This window comes from Hydra vulgaris, chromosome 04 (assembly GCF_038396675.1).
Source record: "Hydra vulgaris chromosome 04, alternate assembly HydraT2T_AEP".
Classification (NCBI taxonomy): domain Eukaryota; kingdom Metazoa; phylum Cnidaria; class Hydrozoa; order Anthoathecata; family Hydridae; genus Hydra; species Hydra vulgaris.
Genome location: NC_088923.1, coordinates 20428371 through 20442500, shown reverse-complemented (window position 1 = coordinate 20442500; position 14130 = coordinate 20428371). Strand labels below are relative to the sequence as shown.

Below are 14130 nucleotides of genomic sequence, written 5' to 3'. Positions count from 1 at the left end.
ATGGTTATAACTTTTAGATTTGGAAAAAAATTTGGATGGCCTCCGCCATCCAAATTTTTTGCAAGGCCACCTCATTTGGCATATTAACAAACTTAAGTTTGCACGTTGTGTGAAAGTGTTCTATCATCAAAAATCAAAACATCAAAAAATCCTGAGGGGGCCCATGCACACATGCCCGCCCTTATATACTGGCCCTGAGTAAGACCTGAGGGCCGTGGTTGATGGGACGGAGTCACCCCAAAAAAAACGTGTCAATGGCGTCTCAAAGACCGCTAGGTTTTGCTAAAATAAAAAGCTTCTTAAAATAGCAAAAGGGCACAAAATTTGCTGTTGCTCCCTCCCACTGGGTTTTACCCTTTGTTTTCAATATTACTGATCTCACCTTAGACTCGTTTTTTACTTACTAAAGAGGGGTGCCTGAAAAAAACGTCCACCTTAAGTATAGATTATTTACATTTGATTCGTTAAAAAAACAAAAAAAGTTTTTCCTAGATTTCACCGAGAATCGAACCTGGATCTCCGTGGACTATTGCCGCCGCATAAACCTTTCGCCCAAATACACACTTACATTAGTGAATTTTAAATTTATTTAAATTATTATTTGCATTTATACTTAAAGACGTTTTTAAAATGCGTAAGCAAAAAGCTTTGGGGTAGTATAAAGTATCTAAGGTACCCTCCGTCTTTTTTTTTTTTAATTAAACTTTTTAATTAAGAAAAAAAAAAAAAGGAGGGATGGGGGGGTATTTGAGAAACGTACGTACTTTTAAGGGGGGGGATGGGGACATAAAAGTACGCATGGCAACAGGGGGGAGGGGGGGGGTCAAATTTCAAAATTTTTGGCGTACGTACTTTATGGACGACCCCTAATGACAACGACAAAATCAATATAGTAGCACAAAATAGCTATAGCACAGTTAATCATTAAAATTGGCTTTGTAATGTTACCAGTAAACAAAATGATTTTTACCTCAATTAGTTAGAATTGCAGTTTCTTCATAATTGTTGACGAATGATAAACACAGTAAATTTTACATCATATAAATTTACTAAAGTAAAACTATGTTTCAACAGTATGCAATTAATAAAATAAAAAAAAAAATAAAAAAAGAAAAAGATTACAATTATGTTTAAATTCATAAAGAAAAAAACATTTAATTTTAGGATAATTATAATCAGTTATAAAAATTTTATAAAATTTGTAAAAAATAAAATGTAGTGTTTTAAATTATAATAATGTAGTGAATAAATAAGAACTAAAAAATATATAACAAACCTGATAAAAATCTAATAAATAATAGTAATAAAAAATAATTCCAAAAATAGTTATTATATTAATCTGAAACTTATTAGTTGTGATATTGTAGAAACTTATTTGTTGTGATATTGTAGAAACTTATTAGTCGTGATATTGTAGAAATTTATTAGTTGTGATATTGTAGAAATTTATTAGTTGTGATATTGTAGAAACTTATTAGTTGTGATATTGTAGAAACTTATTAGTTGTGATATTGTAGAAACTTATTAGTTGTGATATTGTAGAAACTTATTAGTTGTGATATTGTAGAAACTTATTAGTTGTGATATTGTAGAATATCTGAAAGTAAAGAAAAACAAAAAGAAGAATACAACAAAAAGTATATGTAAAGTTGAAAATAATAAATAATACCTCTCTGATGGGTTTAGTAGCTTTGAAAAAAAAAAGGGATATGTAACTTAACAAATTCTAGTATTTGCTTTTTGAAAATAATTATAGTAAGATTCATACTTAGTTTTAGTCTCACACCACTATACTAGATTGCAGGCAAAAGTAATAAAAAGATCCAATTTATTATACTTTTTAATTATAGCTATAGTATCTTTAAAAGAATTTTTTTTAAAAGCTTTAGAACTTCCTACATAAGTTGAATGCAAAACTATAAAGCACCTTAGTCTAACATTACGATTGTTTTAAGAGTTGTTTACATGTTCGCCTTACTGCTTACTTCTCAGTTGTTTTGGTTATTTCTGATAAAGACAAGACACTGCCCTTTCAGTTTAACATATGCATCAACAGTATTTTGCTGAAATAGTTTCTAGCCATAAAATATTGAAAACCAGTTTTGTCTTGCTGGAAGTCTATAGTTGTAAATCTGAGATAATTTAGCATGATTTCCAAACACCATTGCATGTTCAGAGTTGTTCATAAATTTATTATGCCAATGTGAATCACCTCTTGGAATTAAAAGTGTATAAACCATAGAATCTAAGTTGGCTGAAACAATCAAAATAACTTTTAAATGACTTTTTGGGTAAATAACTTCCCCAGAAGCAGGTGGAGCATCATCTCCAACAAATACAACTGCAACTTCACTAAATTTGGTTTGCAAATGAAACATTAAATCATGTAAGCAAAGTTGATTGCCACATTGTTGCATTCTAAAATTTCCTGTTGCAAGTGGGTCATAGATATACATTTGACAATATATTGGGGAATTATATTGATCTGGCCTAAGATTACTTACACAATGACCACATATTAAAAAACATGATGGTCTATGATTTATAGGTTAAGTCACATTGGCTGTATATGAAGAAAATGAAAGATAATAAAATTTCTAATATGTTTTAAAAAGTTCATATCTAATATTTTTTAATAAATTCATAATTTATATAAATCATGATCTATATAACTCCCTGTAAATAAATCTTGACGGCATTAATTTCATTTACTTGCTACTCTAGTAACAAATAAGCATAAAAGAATCTCAAGGCTTGTGAATACTTACTATTACCTTAAGTTTAAATTCAATTTCAATTATTAAAAAAAAAAGAAAAGAAAAAAAACTAAATTAAACAATTAGAGACAACATTAAATTACATAAAAAAATATAAAAAATAGTACTCTAAAGTCATAAAAACATATCTTTAAGAACATATCTTTAAAAAAATAAATAACAAATAATATAAAAATTAACAAAAACCATGCTAATAACAAAGATAGTATATGGTAATAAAAAATACAACGTTAAATCTTATTATATTTCTAAGCTATAAAATAATTTCATTTTTAATTTTTTTTATTTTTAATTTCACTGTTTAAATGAGCAAAAATATTAATTCAAAATGCCTTTTGTAAAGCATTTTTAAAAAAATAAAGAATATATATATATATGATATATATACTTATTTTGTAAAGCAATATATTTAAAAAAATAAAGAATATATATATATGACATATAAACTTATTTTGTAAAGCAATATATTTAAAAAAATAAAGAATATATATATATGATATATAAACTTATTTTGTAAAGCAATATATTTAAAAAAATAAAGAATATATATATATGACATATAAACTTATTTTGTAAAGCAATATATTTAAAAAAATAAAGAATATATATATATGATATATAAACTTATTTTGTAAAGCATAATATTTAAAAAAATAAAGAATATATATATATGATATATAAACTTATTTTGTAAAGCAATATATTTAAAAAAATAAAGAATATATATATATGATATATAAACTTATTTTGTAAAGCAATATATTTAAAAAAATAAAGAATATATATATATATGATATAAAAACTTATTTTGTAAAGCAATATATTTAAAAAAATAAAGAATATATATATATATGATATATAAACTTCTACAGTTTTACAACTGGTTTAACTTTTTGCCATTAAGATAAAAAAAAAAAATTAAACCAATTTAATTAAAAATTTCAAGAAAACAATTTATAAATAAAAAACTTAATATATTTTATTTTGATTTAAATCTTTTTATAAGTTTATAAACCTGTGTATATAAACTTATAAAAATACAAATTGAACTTGTCATTTCGAAAAGGGCACAAGTCCATTTACTAAAACTTTTCAAAATCAACAAGAATATGATTTTTATTAAAATAATGTCAAGGTTGCTAAAGAAATTAAACATAGAAGTAGATAAATAAAGAACGTATATAACTTATGTATTTTTTATTTTTTATAAAAAAAACATAAATCATACAGAAATTTTTAATTCAAACTTATAAACTAACTGCTAAAAGTTTTGGACTTATGTCCTTTTCGAAATGACAGGTTCAATTAGTATGACAATATATATATATATATATATATATATATATATATATATATATATATATATATATATATATATATATATATATATATATATATTTATATATATATATATATATTTATATATATATATATATATATAAACTGATTATAAAATAAACTTATATGTTTATCGAAAATATAAAACATTTAAATCATCAATTATTTTTAATTTAACAAAGAATGCAGACTATAATGCAGAATATTGTTAAAAAAAAATAAAGCAATTTATTTAATTTAAAGTAATAAAAAATATGAAACAATTTAAGAACAAATTTAACATTTTTTAACATATATATTCAGATATCTTTAAAAAGAAGCATAACATTTAAAACAAAGTAACATGGAAAAGCATAATCTTTTTTTTTTCGACTACCAGCAGAATTAATTTTTCTTAGAGAAAATATACATATAGATAGAGAAATATAAAATTTACTGAAATATATTGCTGTACCAGTGAAAGACCATAACATCTCAAAATTAAATATTTTAATTGAACAAAATATTTCTTAATTGCATAATTTTCTAATATTATAATAATAATTGTATAATTTTCTAATTAAACAAAATATTTCCTAATAGTGTATTATTATTTCCATAATGAAGTCAACCTAAAACTTTAAGATTGAATTTCTCATAATTGGTAATTTTGAGATGTTATGGTCTTGCACTGGTACAGCAATATGCATGTTTACAACTCGAAATAACTAAAAAGCACTTCAGCTCTTTCCAGTTGCTCTAAAAAACAAAATAAAACTTGCTAGTAGCTTAATTCTTAAGAATCCTAACAAATTAAGTAAACAAATTGTTAAACAAACGTAATTTTATTAAAACTACTATTTCTATTGTAAAATTAAACAGAGAACATCAACAATTCACCTTAAAAGCTAAGAAAAATTTATCAGCCTAAATTCGCTTTCAGACTTTGCTTGAAAGTCCGCGTGAACTTTAAGAAACGCGTTCAGAAAAACCTTGTAACTACTTAAAAATTACTTAACACGACGTTACACAGTAAAAGATAACTGGAGAATTAATATTTAGATAGGTAACATACCTATACATAATATAATTATAGGTAACATTTTCATAGGTAGCATACTTGTTGGTAAAATTCTTATAGGTAACACTTATAAGTAACACTTATAGGTAACCCAATAATGAATCAACCCGTATTAATTATGTACTTAATTTCTCATACCGCTCTAGGCTTGTTGCTAATTCATGGAATCCAAGTTGGGGAGATAATGGTAAGTATTTTTTTATTTCAGTTGATCACTTTCATTTTTTGATTTTATTTTTTTACATTGCACGTAGAACAGAGCTGCACACCTTAAAGCTTTTAATAAAGGATAAACATAATCTTCAACTTTCTTTTTTTTTCTTTTTAATCTTCTATCAAACCTCTTTTTTCTATGTAATCTTCTATTAAAGCCTTTTTTTTACACTTTAACTTTAATTCAATTTTATTATTTCTAATTACTTATAACTACTTGTAATAAAAGACTTTAAGCTTTAGGGCTCATCTTAATTAAAAAATTTGAAATTTGTTTTATGGTTCAAATTATTTGCTTATTGCTTCATTTTTAAATCTATTTAATTTTTCGCGGAAGGAAAATTGGAATTTAAATCCTAATCTTCATTATTTGATTTTCCAGAGCATCTAAAATATTTAACTACAATACTCTATTGAGAAAAAAAGCTATAGTATTTAAACATTTTGAAGGTATCATCTTCAAACTCGGAGTTATTATGTAAAGTAGTAGTTAGAACTACTACATAAGAATTTCAAATTTAAAAATGTTAGGTTCTATGACTTGACTTCCAAGATTTTTTGTATGACGTTTTTAATACATATGTGTTTAATAATATTTAATTTTTAGGCTTTTTCAAGATTTTAAGAGGATCTGACGAATGCGGTATCGAAGATGAAGTTGTTGCTGGTTTACCTAAAGTATAACGACTGTTGTGCATTTTAAGTTAATAGGGTTGGCATCTTTAATTTAGTATAAACTTTTGTAACTTTTTTTGTAAACAAACATTTTAAAATTATTTTTGCTATAAAAAAAGTGTAAAAATTTCTTCTTCACATTACTTTATTAACCTATCTAAACAAAACTACAAAAAAAGTCTTAAGGTAGAGACCAATGGTAGTATACCATTAAAAAAAAATCTTGCATTTCAACATTTTTTTCAATTTTTAGTAGTGCATAACATATATTATATGATTAAAATAAAAGTAAAAATTTAAAAATTTTTAAAAATTAATTATGCGCATAATTATTGATAGACAAAAGCCTAAAAATGAATAACTGGCGACAGGGTTTTTTCAGTAACCGTAAATAAATTTGAACTGAAATTTTGGCTTGTGATCCTTTACTTATGCAATTACAACATACACTAAAAGTTTTGGATTTTGACCAAAAAAAGTCAAAATATATGCATTTTAGTCATATTTGGAAGTTTTGGTGTTATTTGAGAACACAAAATCACTCACAAAAGTAGAACACAATTAGCTGTAAACAATTCTAGTAGATGTTGCAAATACATGTGTTACAAACAAGTGTACCAAATTTCAGATCAAATCGATTATCGGTTTGAAAAATATAACAGGCTATAAAACATGATTTTGAGAAAAACTCAATTTAAAAATAAAAACAAAAAAAAAATTGTTCAAAACTCCCCACTTCCATAAACTGCACCTTCTTATGTTTCGTTTTGATCACAAAAACCTTTTAGTATAGCTCTTAGTTTCTTGCGTCTTAATTTCACTATACTTGTGCATTGCTTTTCTGCTTTAGAAATGCGCTTTGAGTCATTTATAAGACAAAAGTTATGTAGATTGCAACCTACTGTTATTTTAAGCTTATCAAATAACGTCTCTAAAAATTGTAGTCCATTATTAAATTATAGGACAGCTGATGCTACTCCAACACATAAGGCAGTTCTTTCAACAAATATATCTATGGGACACCGCTTCCAAATCAATTGATTCAAGGATTCATTAGGATTTTGTGTTTTACCGTGCAAACACTTTTCTGAAAGAATATCACTTCCAAGATCTATAAATATTGGTTTTATAAAATCTCGAACAGCAGCAGGAATACAAATATTTTCTTTGTATGTTTTTTTTCCAGTTACTTTATCAGCCTAGAATTTGCACCAAGAATCCTTAGTGCGCAAACAAAATTGATGGCGTGTTTCATTGTCATAACTTTCAGAACAGTGAAAAAGAACAGCTGCTACACTTTTTTTCATTGCATATAAGCTACCAATGTTCTGTCTGATTGCTTTGCCATAGTAATTTTGCAATGTGTTAATAACATTTTCTGTCAAACGACCTGCTCCTCCTAGTTTTTTACCATCACTTAAAATTTCTTTGCTGCTTTTTTTAAGTTTCTTAAAAGCGTGCCAACTCGTTTTTGAATATGACCAATGCACTCTGTTTTTTTTTAATTTCTACATTATGTCCATAAGGTTTAGCAGCAACAACACTGGTATAAGAACTACTATCTCCGTCACCAAGATATGTGGTATACCTTAAATTGTTTTTCTTTTAAGAACGATGAAAAAGTTTTAAAACGCCACTTGATTCCATAGCCGATGATGATCCAGTATGACTAATTTTACATTTTTGGTAATGTGATGACTGAAACTTCATATTCAACTGGGTACGTGTATTTTTTTAACTTCCATATTGAACATAATTTACATGTTTTTGTTTCTATTTGAAAGTCAATACATTTACCACTTTCAACTGAAATTGCAGAAACAACTCCGTTATTTGAAGTAAAACCACGCTTTTGCCATGAACCATCAAAGCTACACATAATGTCTCTTGATGTTTTACTTGCAAGGATTAATTCATCAGCAGCATTTTTTATGTTCTGGTCAACTAAATTTTGATAAACATCTAACAGGTTAAAGTTTTATTGTAGCTTTTTTTGTTCATAGGTGGCTTCATATTCATTATTCCACAAAATTTTTCTAATGATGATAACCCTTTACCCATTTCAAGATAAGCCACAATGACACGTGTGTTAATAACAAATGGTTTTTGTCCACTACATTTGATTTTACTAGGCTCTTGTTGTTCGATTAAATTTTTTTACAAAATGTAGCAGATAAAAAAAACTCAGTTATCCAATTGCAACTATTACAACATATTTTTAAACCAATACTTAAACCATACTTTTTTGAGGAATCAAACATTAAATAAACATTACCTTCACACAAATTCGGGCATTTCAGAAGCGATATAACGTTTTCCAACAGACTAAAGTTCTTAACAAAGTTAAAATCTGAACTTTGAAAATCTTGAAAATCTCTATCAGCAATATTTAATTTTTTTGAAGAAGCAGAATGTGTGGCAGATTCAACAAAAGATAAAGTTTTCGTTTCTGAAGAAGGAATCTTTGTATATCTGTTTCCCCGAAATTTTGCTTTTTTATTATTATATATTCTATTTGATAATTGTTTTCTCTTTGATCCACCCATATTATTTTTATTTTAAAAAGATAAAAGATTTACTATAGCATAAATAATAAAGTTTGAATGCAGCTTGAACCAAGAAGCGAATTAGTCAATTAAGTCATCATACTAAACTAATTAACAAGAAGTCGTTGCAGTCTACAACTTTGCACTTAAAAGAGTTGACAAAGTATTTTATGGCTTTTTTATGGTTTAACTTGTTTCTAAAGCGCATAACAACGGAATAAACAAAGCGTTGCTAGGGGGAAAATATAAAACATTTTATATCGATACATTATAAACAAGTTTTAACATGTGAAGCTTTTTTTATTTAATTAAATCAACTAAAAATTCGAAATCTGCGATGATTATATTGGTTAAATAATAATAAGTAAAAAAAAAAATTTTTTCACTTTTATTGGTGTACTACCACCTTAAGTGGTCAATTTTTAATTTTTATGAAAATGAAACTAATTTGGTTGTTCTGTGGACGTTGTAGTTACTAATTCCCGACTCCAACATATTGATTGCATTTAAATATGAGACAGATCGACTTTAATCCTTTAACAATCCATGCCATATTATTACGCAAACTTAAAGTGGATTTCTAATGTCCATGCCGTAATATTATGGTTTTATGCATCTCCTCGTATTTCCTTCTTTTTCACCAGTAATTATACGTGTAATCATCACATACTTTATTACTACATAATTACAGAGCTTTTGTTTCATTAATTCAATTCTACACGTCTTCACTTTAATCTTAAATATGGCAGATAAGGAAGTCCTATCAGTGCAAAAACCATGATTAAAAAACGAATATTTACTCACAAAGAGATAGAAATTTATATATTTGATGAATGATTAATGAAAATGATAATGAAAGATTAATGCTCAAAGAAGGTGTGTAGTGTGTTACAAATGCAAAATTCAAAAAGATTCGAGATATGAATGTGTAGAATGATGTAGGACTTTGTGCAGCTCCATGCTTTGCCAATTAACAAACAAAAAGTGAATACATATTTAAAATTTTGTGTTTATGTAGTATGATTTATATATTCTTAAACTTGAATAATAACATTTTGTAGTGTTTAATAATGTTGAAAATAGTAAAAAAAAACTATTTTTAATCTATTTGTAAAAAACGCGATGTTTTTAAAAACACAGGACATTTAGAGACCACTTAAAAAAAAAGCTGACTTAATAGCGAAAAAAACAAGGGACTGTTATAGGGTATACCAAGGAATCTTACTTAGTGGAAAGTTAAACAATACGTTATTTATTACTTGAAATTGTATGCCCTGTTTATTAGAAAAAATAATTTATTTAATCCACTCTGTATCACTTTGTTCATATGACTTAGAATGTGTGAACGATTATATAAATAAGGTGGTACACTCAGGCCCAGAGCTTTTGTGATGCCCGGGTCCAAAAGTATAATGGATGCCCTATCATACTTCAGGTCATAAAATGATAAATAGCAAATAAATGAGTGTAGTTATTTTTTGTTTACTTTCGTAGAAAACCTAAAATCACATTTAATGAATTTTGGTTTGTAAAAACAAACTTAATTAAATGCGTTTGTAAAAACAAGCTTAATTAAATGTTAAAATCGAGTCTCAATAGACGAACACATTTTTTGGGCCTTCTCGGCAGCAAAATTTGAAATAACTTTTTCATAAGAAACGTTATCGGCTAAATCTGATTCAACTGAAAGGATCATCAAGTAGCACATTCGCTCCTGGTTCATTGTGAAACGAAGATAATTTTGATGATAGCTAACTTGCTGAAAGATCTTTCACCTTCAGATGTTAAAACGGGCAATGTTAGAAAGATTCTAAGTGAAACACACACTTGTGGAAAAATTGAATGCAGCCCTTTTGCATAAACTTCATTTAGAAGTTCGACATGTTTTTTGATGACTTAAATATTTCTTCTTACGAAAAAAAATGCCGAACTTCATCAGAAAATACGCTTTTACATAAGTCTTCATAAGCCAGATTCTGAGCTTTTAAACATAGTTCTTCGTCTGTTTGAGATTTATGTGAAGAACAAATCAAGGAAAACTTGTTACATTCCTCTTCTATTACTTTAAATTTTGATATTATTTGACTAGTCAGATAGTCAAGTGCAACATTGAAGACATTACACTCAAAGTTTTTTGATGCTTCTTCGTGGTTGTTGCTAGCAGCTTCATTAGGGAAGACCTTGTCTTTTCGAAACTTAATGAAACTATGTTTTCTTCACAGCAAACATAGTTTCATTAAGTTTCAAGTTTTTTGCAACATCTGCTGCTTCTATCAAAACCAGGTCCCAAGACAAACAGATTCGATCCAGATCCGTCAAAAGGCCATTTAGAATCTTTACTTCATCATCGAGAGCGAGTTAAGTGGATTCAAGCAGAAGACTTACGCAGTTAACTGCCATCAAACATTTAAATCAAAAGTAGTGAAAAAAAAATTCAAAAGAATTCATTTAATTAGATAATGCACTTCATTACTACTTTCGTCTGGAAGGTCAAACTCTTTTAGACGATGTATTGATTTTAAGATCTCTCTTGGCTTTTTGCTAGTGGATTGACCGCTCCAATTCTCGAGCTCCATCACATAACAAAAAGTTTATGCAATGATTGACCTGTCTCCTTCTGAAGAACTTTTCAACGAACTGGGTTGTAGCTAAACAGATTGTACAGCTTTTGAATATTTCCAAAATAGGATTTTGCAGGAGCCAATGATTCAATAGCGTGTGCTGCACATAAGTTCAAACTGTGAGCAGAGCAAGGAATGAAAATTGCTTTTGGATTATGCTGCGTAATCAAAGCTTGAACTCAATTAATTGCCACCTCCATACTCCACATTCAATAGAAACTTTGTTATACCAGATCCCTTCTTCAAAAGAAGAAGGGATCTATTCTAACTTAAGGATCTATTCTAACTTAAGGAACCTTTATTTGACCTCCCACAGCTAATTATCACTGAAATGCAAAAAATGAAAGTGATTTGACCGCTGCCCGGACAAATTGGGGGTGCTGTCCGTGATGATAGTGAAATATATTGATCTATTGATTTCTCGAATAACTTCTCGAACCACTAATTTGCTGCACTCTTCGATAAATTAATTCTGTGATTTCCAGGATGAGCTTGCATGAGTTTTTCTCCTTCGTAACGTTTTGTTGTGGCGAACAATTAAATTGAGCGCTCCAAAATATTTCCATTCCCATTTTTGAATAACTTTTGATTGCATCCTATTTGCAAACATAAAACAATCAAAATAGTAATCCATATTTATATCCAATTATAACTTATAATTTAGATTTTTAAGTTTTAAATAAAACAATGTAAAATATAATTTAAAATTTAAAAACAATATTTTTACCCCTAAAAGCTAAATTTGTTGAACCTAGAAAAATTATGACGTCAAGAATGCATTATAAAATTTCTTTTCATGGTTTTGTTTCATCTCCAAAATTGTTTTATCTCCAAAAAGACTTACGTACCGTTAAATAAGAAAAAAAAAATTTTTTTCAACGCTTTCTACTTTATTATGCAAAAAAAGGCTAACGAAAATGCGTGCGCTCAAATGAAAAATGAAAACCTTGCAAAGTAACAATTATCCTATTTAAAATGTAAACAAAGTTTAATAAGAGAACGAAATTAATACACAAAAATTGCTTCAACTTCAAATATGTTATCGGCTAAATTTGTTATCTTTACAATAATATTTTTTTAAGCATATGTGATGCCCCATAGACTGTGATGCTGGGGCAAACTACTTCAATTGCCCCTCGCTTTGGCTCCATGGGTACACTACTAAAAAACACTTTTAAATAAAAAAATCTAAATAATGTCAAAAACTAATATTTTTCTTATGAGAAATGGTTTTATAATAATATTTATAAAGAAATATTTTCAAACAGTTTTCAGAACGTCCATAATAGCGGAAAAACTGTCTAAAAGATGCCTATAATTGACAAACAATATCTTTTACTATATTCATTTTTTCACGTTCAAACTATGTAGGCGCATTATAGTGACTTATTCCGATTATCAGATTTTTTATTCAAAACTTAATCACAAATTATTGCAAATTTCTTTGGAATACTAAGTAGTTGAAGTGTAAATATGAATTCCTCAGTTAAAAAGAACTAGCCAAGTTTATATCTTATTTTGATCGAATTAAAGTCTGTTTTCGTGAGTACAAAAAGCACCAATGAAGTTATCAAGGCAGTGTAAGTTTAATATTTATGTATACTTTCTTACTCATGCGTTGAATCTTCTTCTTATTTCTGACTTCTTTTCTTATTACTGATGGAGAAAGTTCTAAAAGTAAAAGTTCTAAAAGTGTTATCAACATGGATGGTAAGAAAGTTTTCTCAACATTGGCATTAAGAAATATTCCAATTTGGGTAAGACTTTAAATTCGGACTAAACAAATATCAAGGACAAACAATTTAAGAGTAATTAAAGCACGTAATTAAGGATCATTATCATACATATGGTTCATAAAGAATATTGCTAAACTATATCAGATTTCAAAAGCGGTTAAATAGTCAATTTCATAAGATTTGTTGAATCCATGTAAAGAACTTAATGAAGCTTTATGTAAGAAAAGTTTACTCCATACACTAAATATAATTGGAAGTTGTTATCTTATTCGAAGCCCGTCATCCTATTAAAAATATATTTTCTTGGATGATGAACCTCTAAAACTTCATAAAGCAAATTGGTAATTATGGACTTTAACTAAGCATGAAGTACAAAACTAATAAAATATATGAAATCTCTCGTGAATTTCAAAAAGGTGGATCAAATTCATATATAGGTCATGTTTATCTCTGCGTTTTAAAGATTTTCTATTTACAATTTAATTAGAGTTAGATGGGTTGTGTAAAAATGCATAAACAAAATGTATGTATTTACATGCATGAAAGGTTTTGAAAGCAAAAATGAAATGATATTTATTTTTAATAAAATTAGTTTTTTTTATATTTAATACGATCTCCTTCAACACACCTTCCCTATGATTCTCCAAAAACTTTAAACCATTTTTGTAATGGTTTTTTGAAAGCTTTGCAAAATGCTATTCGACTGCTGTTAAATATTTTTGACACCTTTAAATGTTTGCTCATGTAACAAAAAACACTTTTCACTACGAAATTCTTTCAAGTTTCTGCAAAGGTAAGAGTAACTTATAGTTCAGTTCTAAAAATCCTGGTTTCGTTCTTGCTCGAAGGAGAGACTAATCCAAACCTGGGCGAAGATGAGATGTGGGCAGATACCCTGTTCGAAGAAAGCTAAACCTAGTAAAATTGATAAATGTTTAAGCAACTTCTACTATAATTTGTCTATTTTAACCATTGCCAAAACATTTGTGTAAACACATACACTGTTCTGATGAAAATGTGTTTTCCTGCGTTAAATTGCTGATAACATATGCGGAGCATATTTTACGGATATAATTTTACGGATGTCAAAATGGATGTTTACAAAAAATATTATAGATTTTATTATAAAATTGATTTTTTTAAATCAAACTTTTATGAAAACAA

The 14130-nt window shown here is 27.3% G+C and overlaps 1 protein-coding gene across 2 annotated transcripts in view; it reads left to right on the top strand.

The window, feature by feature from the left end:
* The window catches only part of LOC100197952 (cathepsin B), a 33542-nt gene extending 27341 nt beyond the window's left edge, over positions 1–6201 (top strand). For both annotated transcript variants that reach the window (XM_065795731.1, XM_065795729.1), the window contains exons 6-7: positions 5322–5362; positions 5996–6201. In XM_065795731.1, the coding sequence (XP_065651803.1) occupies positions 5322–5362; positions 5996–6072 (118 nt within the window). In that variant the 3' untranslated portion in view covers positions 6073–6201. The remainder of the gene's footprint in view (positions 1–5321; positions 5363–5995) is intronic.
* The last annotated feature ends 7929 nt before the right edge of the window (positions 6202–14130 follow it).